Source organism: Rhipicephalus microplus, chromosome 5, assembly GCF_043290135.1.
Source record: "Rhipicephalus microplus isolate Deutch F79 chromosome 5, USDA_Rmic, whole genome shotgun sequence".
NCBI lineage: Eukaryota > Metazoa > Arthropoda > Arachnida > Ixodida > Ixodidae > Rhipicephalus > Rhipicephalus microplus.
Genome location: NC_134704.1, coordinates 49,518,550 through 49,534,943, shown reverse-complemented (window position 1 = coordinate 49,534,943; position 16,394 = coordinate 49,518,550). Strand labels below are relative to the sequence as shown.

The 16,394-nt window shown below is 46.2% G+C and overlaps 1 protein-coding gene across 1 annotated transcript in view; it reads right to left on the bottom strand.

Moving 5' to 3' along the window:
- LOC119173875 (calcium-activated chloride channel regulator 2) overlaps positions 1-16,394 on the bottom strand; it is a 387,319-nt gene that overhangs the window by 17,752 nt on the left and 353,173 nt on the right. Inside the window, exons 7-10 of the mRNA XM_037424657.2 lie at positions 8,222-8,449; positions 6,375-6,518; positions 4,726-4,944; positions 3,836-4,102 (exon numbers count right to left, since the gene is read on the bottom strand). Coding sequence (XP_037280554.2) covers positions 3,836-4,102; positions 4,726-4,944; positions 6,375-6,518; positions 8,222-8,449 — 858 coding nt within the window. The remainder of the gene's footprint in view (positions 1-3,835; positions 4,103-4,725; positions 4,945-6,374; positions 6,519-8,221; positions 8,450-16,394) is intronic.

The following is a 16,394-nucleotide window of genomic DNA, read 5'->3' as shown; positions in this document are numbered from 1 at the left end:
CAAAAATAGAAGGCATCAACTTGGCTTTTCCAGGCTCCTCTGACCCTCTCTATGGTCGTTTAGCTATGTCTAGGCGGAGAGAGAGAGAGAATAAAATGAGAGAAGGCAGGGAAGTTAACCAGGAATTGGGGCATCCGAAGGCTGCATACAGTGTGAAGGTTAGGCAGAGTCTACGCTGAAGAGACTACACCTAGGCTAGGCTTGGCTGGCATGCTAAGAACGGTCGCCCCGCTTGGTTCTTCCTCCATGCTCGGCAACACCAATGCCAAGGTACCCAAATTATTTCTTAAGCCAAGATATATTCTACGGCGGGGTAGGTTTAATTAGTATTTATGCATACACGTTTTCGAGAACATTAGTATTTGTGCATGTATTTGTGCATGTATTTGTGCGAGAGTGGCAGAAGATAAACTCGACGATAATCACGTCTAATGATGTAATATCGGTTGGGTTTCAACGTTCCCACCATTTTATTATGAAAGACGTCGCAGCGGAGGTATTCGGAAACTCCGATGACTAAGGGTCCTTCAAGGCGCACGTAAATTTACGAGCACGGGCCCACTAAATCTGCGACATAATTATAAGTCGAGCCGTAGCGCAAGGCTACGAAAGTTTAGACCATGTGCTAGTATCAAACTCACGACTTTCGGGTCAGTAGATGAGCACCGTAGGTGAGGATGAGGTTGATGGTGCGGACAAGAAGCTACCCTGAAGCTTTTATATGAAGAGCAAGTTCGCAAGAGTGCCAGAAAAGAAGGATAAACCTAGAGGTCGATGCTCCCGCGAAAGACAATCCACGCGATGCTTTATCGTTCTTGACGCGTCGAGTAATCTACCAGCCTAGCCCAGCTTAACCTAACGTTTCGTATTTCGTGCCCGCTTAAAACTTCTTCATTACTTGGCGCTGGTAGGAGAAACAACCAAGGCAGTGAAAGAAAAACAATGTAAATAAGGGGAATCTAGAAAAGTATTTAGAAAGAAAGAAAGAAAGAAAGAAAGAAAGAAAGAAAGAAAGAAAGAAAGAAAGAAAGGAAAAAGATAAAGCATCAAGGGCAAATAAGGACATTCCAAATAAATGAGTGTCCCACAATCATTCGGTGCACCCGTGCATCCACTCCCCTTCCGTCCCCCCTTTCCCACACGTACACGCGAAAGAACACACACGTACATTCCCTTGATTCTCGAAGCGATAACCCTCCCCTAGCTGTCCCGTAGAAACAGAGCGAGTCCAGTGAAGCTGAAGTTAAGGAAGTCTTAGCTTTGGAACTTATCTGGCGCTCCTACGCCGCCGAGTAAGCTCGCGAAGGCTTCAGCCTCGGAAGAGGCCTGTCGTTGTTTTAGCGACGCTGCTGCTGCTGAGCAGTGCTATTCCATTTCTCGCTTGCCTTCGCGTCATTTCCGGCGCGAGGAAGGGGATATAACGCCAGTCGGAAGCAATTGAACAGCTCGCCGAAACGAGGCATTGGGCAGATCGAGAGCGGCGGCCGTGTCACGTTGATTTATCGTCGCCAGGGCGCTGGTGAAACGAGTCCTTGGTACAGGAGTCCCCGAGTCGAGTCGACGTTTTCCCTCCCCCTCTACCTCTCTAGGTATACGTCTATTCACTTATATATCTACTAAGAGCCCCCCTTCCTGTATAAGTGACATTGCGGAGTCTCGGTCGCCGGAGGCACGGAAAAATGAGCGTGTCGTCAGGATCTTGAAATATCTGCCGCTGCCACGCGTTCTGATACGTAGCTATAGGACGCACAAGTTTTGCCGTGTGTCGGGACGCCCTTTTAATCGAATTTAAGACGGAAATCTATGGCGATAGCTCCCACCGTAGCCACGAGCGGCGCTGGCTAACTCTCCCTTATCCAGACATCTAGTACAGGTACATTAAGAAGCAAAGAAAAAAAAAATGGAGGGAAATAATTTAGTACATAGACTGACTCATAACGCTAATGATGCAGACGTACCGAATGAAAAGAAGACGATGATGATGATGATGATTATGATAAGGAGTACGATCTCTATCCGTATTTTATTAAAAGCGGGCCAGCGGCGATCAGCCACTTAACCGGTTCGTTGTAACCATATGCTGTTAGATCGATTGTAGTTTAGCATCGTGGTTATCCTCTCTATTATATCATTTTTGCTTTCTTCGTACAAAGCTGTATTTTCAATGACGCGCTGCTAGTTGGAGCTTTAACTACTCCGGTCATATTCATTTCGTTTTTCCCACAAATACTATGATAGGCCTGTGCAAATGTTTGCTTATTTGAACCAACGAGAACTTAATATTGTTATTTGCTTCAATGCATCCGAGGGTATTTACGCCATCTACGGATCTTGCTGTGTGAAGATGCTTCCATTTCATTACAGTGTGTTGAGTAGATGGTGGACATTTTCTCTTCTTTTTGTTAGCAGATAGATTGCTTCATTCTGTAGCGAAGTTACTCCACGACGCTTTTCTTTTCCAGTAGCCATGGCCGGCTTAAATCTTGCAAAGCGCCTTATTTCGATATATTTTTGTCTAGCTGGAGCGACATATTTCATGAATATTTGATTGTGCTGACGATAGTGTCTCGCTTGATGAATGCCCTTACAGAGTGCCGTAGACCACAGTCACCTGTATAAATGGCATAATAACATGTTTCTTACATTTTCATTTCATTTCATGTATTGAAGCCTTAAGGGCCCGGAGGCATTACATAAGGCGGGGGCAAACACTATATGAGGGAGTCTTAATCACACAAAACGCCGAAAAAGGAAGAAAATACGAAGAAAGGAAAGAAAAGCATCTCTAATAAAGGAAACAAGTAAGCAAAAGAAATTTAGGTCATATGCATTGTTATTTTTTTGCGAAAAGTCGTGTGGTCTGTGGACGGACAATATTGTCGGGGAGGGTATTCCACAGGGTTGATGCATGAGGGAAAAAAATCTTTCATCGATAATGTGCGGCACTGAATGTGTGTGATTGGTTTGCTGTGGTTGAGGCGCGGCGACAATATTCACGACAGGTTTAAAGGCGCAAAAAAGACGGAACACATAAAGACACACAGATACGAAAGTCACACAAATTTACACATTCCTTCTCAAAGAAGGAGATATATCACTTGGAGCCCATACCTTCTCAATAGAATTCGTTGAACACGTGTTCTTATTTTTGTAATTTTGCAAACTTCCGTGGATTGTTTGGTCCGGTCTTCTAAACTGGTCTTGGGATATATAATTTGAGTTTTCTTTTTTTGTGATTTTCGCTTTGCATATCGTGAGCGCGCTACACTTTTGAAGTTTTAGACTGCACGACCGCCATTTCTTGCATGGTTGCCCTTTGCCGGCCACAGTGCTTCAGGTAGCACTATCATCGCGAGATTTCATGTAATCACTTTTTCGTTGCTCTGATCCATGCCATAAAAAGACCTTGCATCCGAAGCAGTAAAACAGTTGCGAATCAGCACTGTTTTGTGTGCGTGTCTGTGTGTCCGTTTTTTTTGTTTGCGATGTTTAGATCTTTCGGCGAGACATGTGTCAGCCAATCCTCACTGAGTCTCCTGGATAAAGGATTCATTCTACTGCAGATATCTAGTGTGATACCAAAATGACATTGTTGCAGTTTTTTTTTAGTGGGTTTTGCCGGAACTGTCTGTGCAAGTGCGCGCGCATGCGTACTATCTGATATGGTTCTTTTTTCCGCTCTTTTCTTCTCATAAATTCAGTTCTAAGTCAGCGCTCGTGATGTCCGCTCTTGTTTTTCGGCGCAGTGATGTTACTCCGTCATTTTGCGTAAGCATGAAATAAATCGCCCAACCGTTCATTAACGCAAGTTATAAGTGTATAAGTTTTCACTCACGGGCGGATCGTTGATGCGGAAGGTGTAGCTCCAGAACTCGTAGTCAAAGTTGAACGCGTAGTCGTTGTAGCGGTAGCTGGCCTGCGGCGAGCCGGGCGGCGCGATGAGCTCCAGCCCTTCCTGGGGGATGGAAGGCAGCGAGGTCTTGCCGAAGTCGTAGCCGACGACCACGACGAGCAGCTGGCGAGCCAGGCTGTGGTCGATGTCGAAGTTGAGCAGCAGCGGACCGGCCGCTTGCTCGGCCTCGCCGAACTCGCGCTTCTCAATCTGCAGGCGATTGAATCGAAGGCATTTCGCGCTTGAATTGCGAGGGCGACCAGGCAATGAAAGAACTGCAACTAACAGTTTGAGGCGAACCTGGTCTCCTCATACAGAGAGAAGATCCACAGTAGGTAAGTAAAACAGAGTAACGCATTATAGTACGCACAAGCAGTTATGGTTCAAACAGTAGCAGTAACAAGATCACATTATTGTACAGGGCTGGCAAACGAGGTCAATAACACGAACATGAGCCTCTTACGCAAGTGTTTGCAATTGTACAAGCATATGAAGCAAATACTTAAAGATGAGGTATGTCTAGACAATATTCTTGTATCTCAGTATTAAACAATAGTCTCGGAAAATTAACTGGAGCACTTGGTCACCGCAGGTATATAGCTTTACTAGCATAGAAAACGAATCAATCATTCAAGCTTTATAGCTTTACTAGCATCGAAAACGGATCAATCATTCAAGCTTTATATCAACTTCACAGAGATTTATATGAAGCTTTATAGGAACAAATAACAAGGTGAACTGCAACACTATAGGTATCGAGTCCACCCGGGCTCGATGTCTTTAGTGTTGCACTGAATGACGTGGTTATTCGTTGTTAGACAACCAACGCGTACCATGACGTAGTTGTCGGTCTCGTCCCAGGAGTATCCTCGCAGTAGGAGCGAGTAGAAGGCCTCGTAGAGTTCGGCCTGAGTGGCCACACTGCCTCGCTGCTCGTCTCCCACGGTGGACTCGTGGACGTGCCAGGTGCGCCCCCCGGTGTGCTCCACCAATGAGTCCAGGTGCGCGCCCGGAGTCGCCGAGCTGGGGTACACCAGGCTCTGCAGTCGAACCTAGACGGTGCAAGCCCCGCGCAGTTGTTAGAGACCACCACGCCATTGTCGACTTGACAGTGTGCACTTGAGGGCTCAGTACATCCATGCGTCTTTTCTTTGAAAACGTCGCGTGAGCGTCAACTTCAGGACAGGGTAGATTCTACTACTGTCGATATAAGCAACCAGACCAGCAATATAACGCGTCATATTGCCTTTTCGAACACATTCTGTAGCGTCAATAAGGCTGATGTACATGTAGATATGCGCGGAGTTTCCCTTCGGGGGGACGGGGGGGGGGTGAAGGGTCGTTGCAGCACCCCTCCTTTTTTTATTATGTCAATGTATGGGGTTCACTTTGCACCCACCTCTTAGATGACTAGGGAAGGCGATCTCGTTGCTTACCACCTAGTATATCAAGCGCTACCATGCCCTGAGTGGCAACGATTGTGCGTCATTATTAAAAAAATTGCAAGGGTGTGCACTTTGAGCAAATGGCGCATGGTTATGATACACCAAAATAATTCACAATGCTTTACGTCTCAAAAGCACTATATGATTGAAGAAAGCTGTGGTGGAGGACTCCGGAAAGTTTGGTCACCAGGAATTCTTCAAATTGCAGCTAAATCATAGCACATGGGCCGGTAGAATTTTGCCGCCCTCATAACGAGGCCGCACCGTAACCATGAATACTATTCCACCACCTTCGGGCAACCAGTAAACTCAGGGTTTTTTTATATTCTCAGTTAGTCTTCTAATCACAATTTTTTCACAGGATTTGATCAGGTTCGAAGCACTCTGGGTATCGTAATTATGAAACATCGTTTGACAGTTAAGATGGATTTGACCAACTCTCGTTTCTTATTGTGCACGTCGAACTCACACGGGTAATATGGCGGCACGCATAATCATATCGAATTCAATCAAATGCCTCAATAAGTACCCTATAATGCCATCTCCAGTAGTTGGAAATGCGTGACGTGTGGCTCGCATCGTCTTAAAATGTAGTGCTGTGAAAGCAATAAATTTTTTTTTCATTAATTCCCGAGTGAAGTTCAAGGAGTACTGAAGAGTTCTGGTTTTTACCGAAGCTCAAGAAGAATTATTATGACTTTCAATATAACTTTTTTTTGTAAATACAAACAGATTTTTTCTACTGTGAGTACGATGGCCCTAGTAACTAATAATTAATTAAGCCATGGGACAAAGCTTCGCCAAAGTGTGTTTTCCTACAGAAACCCACAAAGGTGTTTAGAATGTCGACAGGGGCCTTCGCGAAAAGAATAAATAATGACACACACATTTAAAGTGCATAGGCTTCATAGTGAGTGCGGGATCCTAATTAATTGACTAATTAATTAAAACATTACTGTCATCAGATATATAGGTTAACACCTATAAAATGTACGATCACAAGCGTTGATCACTTGCCGTCTTTTTTCTGTACGTACCTGGGACGACCTCAGCGACTCCTGAAAGCGTTCCGCCACGTCGGCCTCCATGTCCCCGTTGCTTAGCAACAGGATCACACCGCCGGCGGCGGCGGCGGAGCCATTGGAGCTCGGGTAAGGCAGTTCGCGGTCTTCGCTCAGCATCTGAATTAAACAAGCACCCCAATCTTAATATTCACTCACTGTATACCCCGTGGCAGGGCGCGTTGTAAGATTAAAGCGACGCTGTATGGCTCGTTATTTCTTTTATTTTTTGTCGTTCACGGTGTTCCTTACAGCTCTGATGAAGTCTAAATACAAGCCGGGAAGCGGCTTCCTTTTAAGCCCATTAAGCGAAAGCATTAGTGCTTCGTATCGGCGTCACCGACCGGGCGGTACGCTTTCTCATGTAAATAAGGACATATCGCGGCACAAGACATACTCACTCCCGGTCCTGTCTCGCCCACGCGTTATCAATCGTTCTCAGACGTTTCCTGCTCGGACAGCTTTAATCAAAGACACTTCGAAGATGAAAAAAAAGAAGAAGCTAAGATTACGGACCCCATAGTCCAAACAGAAGTACTCGCGCCGGGGGAAAATGTTGGCTGCGGAGATAGCGGATTCAATCCGTGGGCACCTCAGCGCAAACGCGACACAAACCGTAATAAGACGGTTCACGTCTGACCGCATTGTGGCTTCATCCTAACCATACCTCGTACATGACTCGGTGTAGCGTACATACAGTGCGGATTTTAAAGACGATAGTCTTTCTTGGGGACCTTCGACGCAAACATTTTGATCTGTCTGTCTGTCTGTCTGTCTGTCTGTCTGTCTGTCTGTCTGTCTGTCTGTCTGTCTGTCTGTCTGTCTGTCTGTCTGTCTGTCTGTCTGTCTGTCTGTCTGCATGTCTGTCTGTCTGTACATTTGTCTGTTTGTCCACTCTTACGGCACCGGGTACTCGAAACGGCCGACCCTATCCGCAGCGCCCACCAATGTTGCTCAGGAGTTAGCGTTCATACTTGTGCAATTGTCAATTAATAAGCGATCATTGCGCAAGTCTGGGGCACCATAACAACACGTATATATTCTGCATGTGCATCTTTTACTAGAAAAGGCATACATAAGTAATTTTAAGGACCGTAGCGCCAATCACGCTGTGCTGACCGTGCAACGCTTGCACGAAAAAGGAGAGTGTTTCCAACGCTTTGCTAAGACGCGATGGTGGTGGCACCTATCAGTCGCCTTGCGTTCTACACCTTATCACCTATGAGACGGGCGTGCACACTCGTCTCAGTAGCACATGCGTCGTTTTCCAAGAACACTGCCAGGTGGCGCTCATGTCTCACGTGTGACGTGCCTTGATTCGTTCGTTCGCCTCCACTGTATGCTCGTGGCACTCTAACGCAGCGCCTCCAAAATACCATTAACCGATTTTCATGCGCCGAACATTAAATAAATTATTCACTCTCTCCACACGCAAGACTATCGAATTTCGACGATATTTGCAGACTACATGCAGATATGGGGCCAATTTTGTTTCAGTATTGCATCTGTGTGTACTGTGGTGTTCCGATTTATATCAGGGGATCGTTTACTCTCATTAGTATGCGTCCAGTTGAACATACTCTAAACATAGGACATTTCCTGCATTGGATGATGTCAGCACGTCAGTACTGACAGCATTCGTAAAAACTTAATATTAACCTTACTTATAGAGGACCTGAGAACAGACAGACACGCCAAGGACAACTAAACTGTTGGAAAAGCTTCTTGTTTAGCGAAGTGATGTGTCCAGGGTGCCGCAGTGTGAATATACGGCGCAGTAGTACAAACACAAGTTCCCGCCTAGAGCGCCCCCTTCTTCTCACCTGCAGCGCCCTGGAGAGTCCGTCCTCGAGCGACGAGTTGAACTTCGAGTTCGGAGCCGGTAGCCTCTGCACCAGCTTGGCGCGGGTGTTCGAGTTGTTCATGGTGGTGAGCGGGAACCGCACGGACGGCTCCACTTGGCCGAACGCCACCAGTCCAAGCCGGCTGTCGTCGGGAGCGTCCACACGCGCGAACTTGTCCAGCGCACGGATCACGAAGGCCCGTCGGTCCTGCAAGAAAAGGGGATATGGTAACGCAAACTTTAAGCCCCGCCTCCACTCCCCGAGAAAAAGACCCCCATAGAGAATAACCCTTATGTATTCGACTGAAACTAAAAAAAAAATACTCGAAGGCGAAGTCCATATACTATATAAAAAAAAAAGACGAGGACGCGGACCGCAAGAAAATCAATATGCGCCAAACTGAAATTTTCAAGCCGCACATTATAACGTCACATCAGGCCTGGAATTTACAAATAATCACCAAAGTGATCTGGATTTCGCTCTCTCTTATCTCTAGAACTGTTGTCATATACCGAAGTCTAAAGCCATTGGCTAATTTCATCATCGTGAGCAGCATAGTTACCGTGGCCGCCGCAAGATGCCACCACGTGCTTGTGCGCATGCTTGCGACCACATTGAAAGCAGTCATTCAATGCTTCATCAATATATCGAGCAGAGTCATTCATTAGATCAAAGTATCGAATGACTCTGCCGAAAGTAAGCCGCAAGTTTCAATAAAAAAAAAGGAAAGAAAGAAAAGTGCCCATGCTCATGACGCACGCTGACGTAGGGATATCCCCTTGGCCCGTCGTCATCCTGCTCCCTGCGTAGCTTTCAGTATGCTCGCTAGTACTAAAGGAAAGATAAAGCGTTTTGAGCGTGCAGTAAATTCTTGTTAACGACACTGGTATTTTGGATTCTAAAAATTTCTGCGGCAGTCGATTCTCGAGGAAACAAGCTCCTTCAGTGAAGTAATTAGATCACTCCTTAGAGTGTCAGGGCCTCTTTAATGATACTGGCCTTAATGTTAGGTTGTGATGTCAAGCGCTAAGATGCTACATCAAAAGCAACAATAATCTTCATATCTTCTTACTAGCTTTTCTTCCCCTTTCCCAGTACAGTGTATCGCTCACCAGGCTTAGCACTGATTAACCTCACTGCCTATATTTAACCCTCCTCCTTTTTTTGGCCTCCCATGTCTTTCTCTCCACACCGTTCAATCATCTCGTGCTTCCTTCCTCTCAAATTCACACACACACACACACACACACACACACACACACACACACACACACACACACACACACACACACACACACACACACACACACACACACACACACACACACACACACACACACACACACACACACACACACACACACCCCAACACACCCCAACAGCACCTCCTTTTATGGAAGACAACGCTTAAACAAGCAAGGACAAAGAGTCCTCGCACACACACACACACACACACACACACACACACACACACACACACACACACACACACACACACACACACACACACACACACACACACACACACACACACACACACACACACACACACACACACACACACACACACACACACACACACACACACCAACAGCTCCTCCTTTTATGGAAGACAACGCTTAAACAAGCAAGGACAAAGAGTCCTCGCGGGTCACGAGCAACAAGTCGGGCAGATAAATAAAAAAGTAATATATTGAGAAAGAAGGATGGTGCAAAGGAAGGCGCCGCGAAGTCCAATCTTGATCCCATCTGTGTATAACGCATCGAGGTCACGAGGTGAAGCAGGAGTGCCGGAAAGTTGAACAGGTCGCAATTGATGCAAATGACTTCGAACTAGACGACAACAAAGCGGATGGTAGAAACAAGAAAAAAACAACAAACAGATCCAATCAATCAAAATAACCGCATCAGCGCTGTACGTTTGCGAAGGGCCCTCCGGGTACGTAGAAACAGAACAATGGCGAGCTTTCAAGCGGAAAACGAAAAAAAAAAATTACAGAAAGAACAAAGCAGCGCGATATTGGTGCTCAGAGAAACACAAACTCTTTCGTCCACCTTCCTCTCCCCCGCTGTTTCTATTTCCACACACCCTTTCCACAACTCTTGCCTCCTTTTGTTTCGGTACGCTTGTTTAAACACGCGCACGGAAGGCACGTGTTCACGCACGCGCGCACGACAAACGAGAAAAGAAGTCCGGAAGCTATAGCGCGAAAGAACACACACAAGCACGCAAGGCCGGAACAAACAGATGCTCCTCGAGATTTCCTTCCGCGTGAAAAAGCATGTCCCCCACTCAGAAGTTTCTTGTTTTCTTTTTTTCACTCTCCTCTACTAACAGCAGCAGCAAGCGACGGAACGAACATGCTGCAGTGAAAAGAAAACGACGGCGCGCGGAGTGGAAAGGAGCGTCTCCCGGAGAAATCGTTTCCGGCCAGTGACGACGAGGACAGAGCAGATGACAAGGCCCTGCGAGCGAGTCAGAGCGCGTGAAAGAACACGTCGAGTGAGAGAGGCGAGCGGAGGCCGAGCAAAGCTAGCGCCTGCTGAACATGACAAGCGCATTGTGAGTCAAGCGAGCGCGCGGCCGCCCGATGTCGTCGGCACCGCCGTACAGCGGAGCAGCAGGAACGCTCCGGTACTGGCGGCGTTTACGTTGGTCCGTCGACTCACGCACGTTTCCTTCTTACCACGCTCTCGCTGTCTGTGTACGCTTCTGTTGCTCTCTCTCTCTCTCTCTTTATATCGTGTGTACCTCTCTGTCTCTACGTCTATGTATGTGTGGGCTTATCTCCCTCTCTCAATCATGTGCAATCTGTGACTCACGTAGTTTCTTTCTTTTTTCTTTCTTTCTTTCTTTCTTTCTTTCTTTCTTTCTTTCTTTCTTTCTTTCTTTCTTTCTTTCTTTCTTTCTTTCTTTCTTTCTTTCTTTCTTTCTTTCTTTCTTTCCTTCCTTCCTTCCTTCCTTCCTTCCTTCTTTCTTTCTTTCTTTCTTTCTTTCTTTCTTTCTTTCCGCCTTTCTTTCTTTCTTTTTCTTTCGTCACCGCTCACTGAGTCTCGTTGAGCGCGAGAAGGACCCATTAAATGGACAAAAATTCTGAGGGTACTCGGAAAAAGTAAAGAGAGAGAGAGAGAAACATAAAAAAATAGGTACAGCAGAACATCAGAAAAAGGAAAACGAAACTATGGGCGTAGTCGACGCACAATCGTTTCATAAAATCAGCGCAGTGAATCCAAAGGTACATTTTATTTTCTCGTCTTGTTGTAGGCTTACATGTTCAACGTTAGGCCGCAAATTTCAAAAACGACGATGCCCGTATGTTCTACTCACGGGGTGCGTTATTGTAGATGGCAACTGCTGACCGATGATTGATTGATTTGTGGGGTTTAACGTCCCAAAACCACCATTTGATTATGAGAGACGCCGTAGTGGAGGGCTCCGGAAATTTTGACCACCTGGGGTTCTTTAACGTGCACCCAAATCTGAGTACACGGGCCTACAACATTTCCGCCTCCATCGGAAATGCAGCCGCTGCAGCCGGGAATCGAACCCGCGACCTGCGGGTCAGCAGCCGAGTACCTTAGCCACTAGACCACCGCGGCGGGGCCTGCTGACCGAACTTAACCCTTTCCTTGGGCGAAGAACTTTCTGAACTGCATATTAAGCTGACAAATTTGCTTGCATTACCATCAGCCTTGCATTACCTCGCATTAACCTTGGCCAATATTGGACACCGTGTTCAGTCAACTTAAGCTCGAATATTGAATTATCTACACTTTTCCTTCATAATGTGTGTTATTTTACGTTCCAAGTGTCTCCGATATTATTATCAGCCACAGCGTAATGACGGGCTCCGGAAATATCTTCCATTCAGTATTTTTCAAAGTGCCCTGACATCAATACAGTACACGGGCCTTCAGCATTCTGCTTAGATTTAAATGCGACAGCCTCCGAGATTGAACCCATGACTTTGGGCATGCAAACGTACCGATTATAGTAATATTGCATCGCGCAACTCTTTTAAGCGGGAAAAACAATTACACGCGTGTGTCGATTAGATTCGTCTGAAAAAATTGGGAAGGTGGCAAGGAAATGCTGACTTTTCTTCGTTGTTTTTTTTTACTATGGATTCGCAGGTCTTTTGACAGACCCTGTATAGTAATTTACGAAGTGTAGGTTGGTATCGACGGCCTCTCGCCTCCGATAAAAGCGATGCATAACAAAAATAATCTGTCCCTGCAGAGAAGTAGATGAGCGCGTGATTCAAGTGGAATGACGAAATCACGAACGTGCGCGTCAAGGCGCGCGCGCTTTTTTTTTTTTAAGTATGGCTGACCTCTCGTATTCTACGAAACAGCTCGATCGGTGATCCTTCCATTCAACCAATAACACACCAGCAGTGGTGGTCTTGTGCGAATGGTGCTTGACCGCTTATCCGCAGGTCACGTGATCGAATTCCGGCCACAGCGAAACATATTTTCATGGATACAAAACGATGGAGGCCAGTGTGTTTAGATTCAGGTGCACATTAGAGAACGTTGTTTATGTGCACGTTATGTTATTATGCACACTTTAGTGATTTGCCATGCGTTGGTGCACCTTTTGACACTATCGCGATTATAGATTATATTGTCGTTGGGCACGAAGATCGCATGCTAAAAAATGCTTGTACTAGTACTGTACAGCACCCCGTGCTTTGGAGTTTCTTTTTAAAGTAACAGAAAGCCTGCATCACTGCATACATTTTCTTTTTGGACCCAGGACTAGCCACTGGCTACGGGTCCAAGCAGTCTGATGATACTTTGTATGGTATGATTCAACAAATAAAAAAAAAAACACCAAGGTGGTTACAATTTTTCAGAAACCTCCACTACGGCAACCCTTGTAATCATATCGTGGTTTCGGGACGTCGAAACTCAACATTGATTATTGTATTAGCCGGTGACACACGTGGAAGGCTTAGCTGCTGACAGTGAGCAAGACGTCATTTTCAACACCGGTTATCCTATTCCGATGGCTCAACGCGCTTTGTAGCTTCAACAATGTTGCACCGAATTGACGAGAAACGGGAGTGCAGTCGTCGGTGACATCGCTCGAATGGCTACGAAAAAAAGGAAGGTCCATGAGAGGCAAAGATAAATAAATAGATGCAATAACAAAGGCGACAGTACGGGCGAGACACACGAGCACAATGACGATGCAGATAAAAGAGACGAGGAAGAATGTGTTTCGTACCGGCAAGACGAGACGTTTCTCAAAATTTAATCACCGGAGGAGAACGCCTCCTTGTAAACAGGTTCCGTTCGCTCGAGCGAACTGTCGAGGGCAACAAAGAAAAACGAAAAGAAAGGAAAAATAAAATGCCAAAAAAGGGTTGCCGGCAGATAGGAAAGCGCTTCCGGAGAGAGTCAGTCCCGCCAAGTCGTCGCTGAAGACGAAAGCAAAAAAAAAAAAAGAGAAAAAAGAGACAATAATTCGTGGTTATTAAAAAAAAAGGGGGGGGGGAAATAGTGTGACAGGCGCTGCCTCTAGGCTCCTCAAAACTCATTCTGGTTAGGCCAGGTTAGCATATGCAAAGATGTTTTTATTTTATTTGTTCGGCCGACGTTAGTGATTGATGATACACTAGACTGCCACTTTTTCTGATGCCACCTCGGGAACTCGAAAATATGACCCACTTTTTTAATCGAGGCTGTCAAGGTGAGCGTAAACTCGAGTTCTCCTTCTCAGCCGCAAAGGTCGTGTATACAAAGGCTCCAATATGCGCGTGATGAATGTGGGACACTTCAAACAAACATTGACAATATTTTTTAACCTCACTGCACTCAAACAAGTAGTGTTCGATATCACTACAGGTCTTGCGAACCGTGCGCAATGACTTCTCGGAAAGACTGATTTTACGGAGCCATGCTGGTCCTGACAGTGTGAACGATATCGTGTTTCCGCGTGGTGATTGGACAATCAGGGAGGAGGTTTCGCGGCTAATTTTGAAGTGTTCAAACGTTACCTACCACGCATGTGATTGGTGATGAGTGACACTTATGGAGTGTGGTGTGGTTATAAGGAAGGCCAAGAGGAAAAAAAACACTATATGTCGGATAACTAATCAGGCACCGTTGTGTGATTTGTAGCGTGGGGCGGCGCGCTACTTTTCAGTAGCCTGCCCGCGCTTTGCTTTAAAAAGGAGATACTTTCAAGATAACCCAAAAGGTAGGAACCAGGCGGGGCATTTGCCTGCAAATCACGCAATGCTAGATCTACCGGCAAACTACAACAATGTCCTCCTCCTCCTCCTCCTCCTCCTCCTCCTCCTCCTCCTCCTCCTCCCCCTCCTCCTCCTCCTCCTCCTCCTCATCATCATCATTATCAAAAGCAGATGCGATACTTGTGAGTTTTGGATGTGGAGACTTCGCTATTTACTACCTTGTTCAAGTGAGATCAACAAATCCATTTTTTTTTCCTGGGCGACTCGGCTCCTACTTGCAAGGAGAATTGAGTGTCGAAATTTGCCGGAGTCAGCGTATAGGATGACTTCTTATAACACATCTGGTAATAACAGTGTCAAATAAAAGTCGTTGCCCTGTTAGTTAGTGCTCGTTTACAAATAGTAGCGACCAACCGATTCTTATCTTTAAAATTAGGAGATTAAAATAAACAATAATTGCATGAGATTCAGCGGTAATAGAGTGCCTTGTTGGTTGTTTTAATTAAGTTTATATAATTCCCTTTATTATTTCGACGAAAAATTGTTATAAGGACCTCCGCACACAGAACGCTATAATATAACGAATTGTAAGATAACCCTGTATTCAGCCTTAAACATTTAAAAACAGGGCAATCAGCGACACGGATAAAAGGACACAGAGAGAATAAGAAAGGACAAACCACATCCCCATTTTATATGCTTTTTTTTTTCGCGTCGTAACTTGCACTGTTTTCAAGATGTTTGAGAACTATTGCCAACCAGCCAAGCTGTCACTTCTTATACATTTCGCTCAAATGTAAGAGCGAAATTTTGGTTCTGTTGCGAAAGGCAAGGCAAGGGTTGGAAGCGTGGCGCATCTTGGACTTTTTTCGCTGGAAACAAAGATAACATTTGTAAAATCTCTTCACTCTTGAATAGCAGTAAATGCTTGACCAGAAGTGCCATGAAAAAGAACAGCATTGGTCACCCGATTTTTCCCGGCAGCCAATAAAAGACCGAAGTATTAGCTTGGTCGCGTACCTCAGTGCAGGTTGCGCAATGTTAATACAGCGTGCTTGTTCAACATAAGCCAATATTCTACTTTTAAGGTGAATTCACGCTAGGGAACGCAGGAGGAATTTTCGCGGCGAACGGCGCATCACACATGCATGACGCGCGCGTCATCAAAACTTGCCGTCCTCGTTTCATCCGCTGTCCTCCGCTTGCGGCACGGATGGAAATGCGTCGCCGCTATTTCGATCCGTCCGCTTGACGGTCATCTGCCCCCGATCGAAAGGGTTCAGCGCCAAATCTGTCAACATTGGTCGGATTGGCGTGGCAACGAAGCAGGCTGCCGGCTTAAAAGGCACGCGTTCTAGTTTTGCGACAACGGCCGAATGTGTTTCGTGTGACAGTGGAGGAGGCGAGTGGCTTTTGATGGTGTCGGAGGTGGATTGGTGGCTTTCATTCACGCATAAACGCGCCGCGTAAGCATATGTGTCGAGAGTACGCACGGGGATTCTGCGAGCGTAGCTCCCGCTGTGTGCATGTGACGTCTTCGATGCTGCGCGGGATGAAACTAATCACGTGACTATTCGGTCCGCGGAGCAGCGGGATCTTACCCTCGCGTGTGAATCTAGCTCCTTACGCCGTGGGTCGTACGTCCCGTGTCGTCGTAAAAGCCACCTCTCGTTTAGTCCTTAGTATGTCCACTGGATGGCGGTACTTGTATATGATGAATATAGGATGAAAATATGCGAGATGGCAGTACTTGGAGAGTTTACTAGATGGATGAACGGACGGACAGACAGACAGACTGTCGGACAAAGAGGCACTGGCAGACAGATAGATGGATGGACGCATGGACGGACAGAAGCACGGACGGACGCATGGACGCTCCCCCTCCCCCCTTATCATCATGCACTCCGTGAATATGCTGTTATTTCCCTCCCCCCCCCCATCAAACCCGC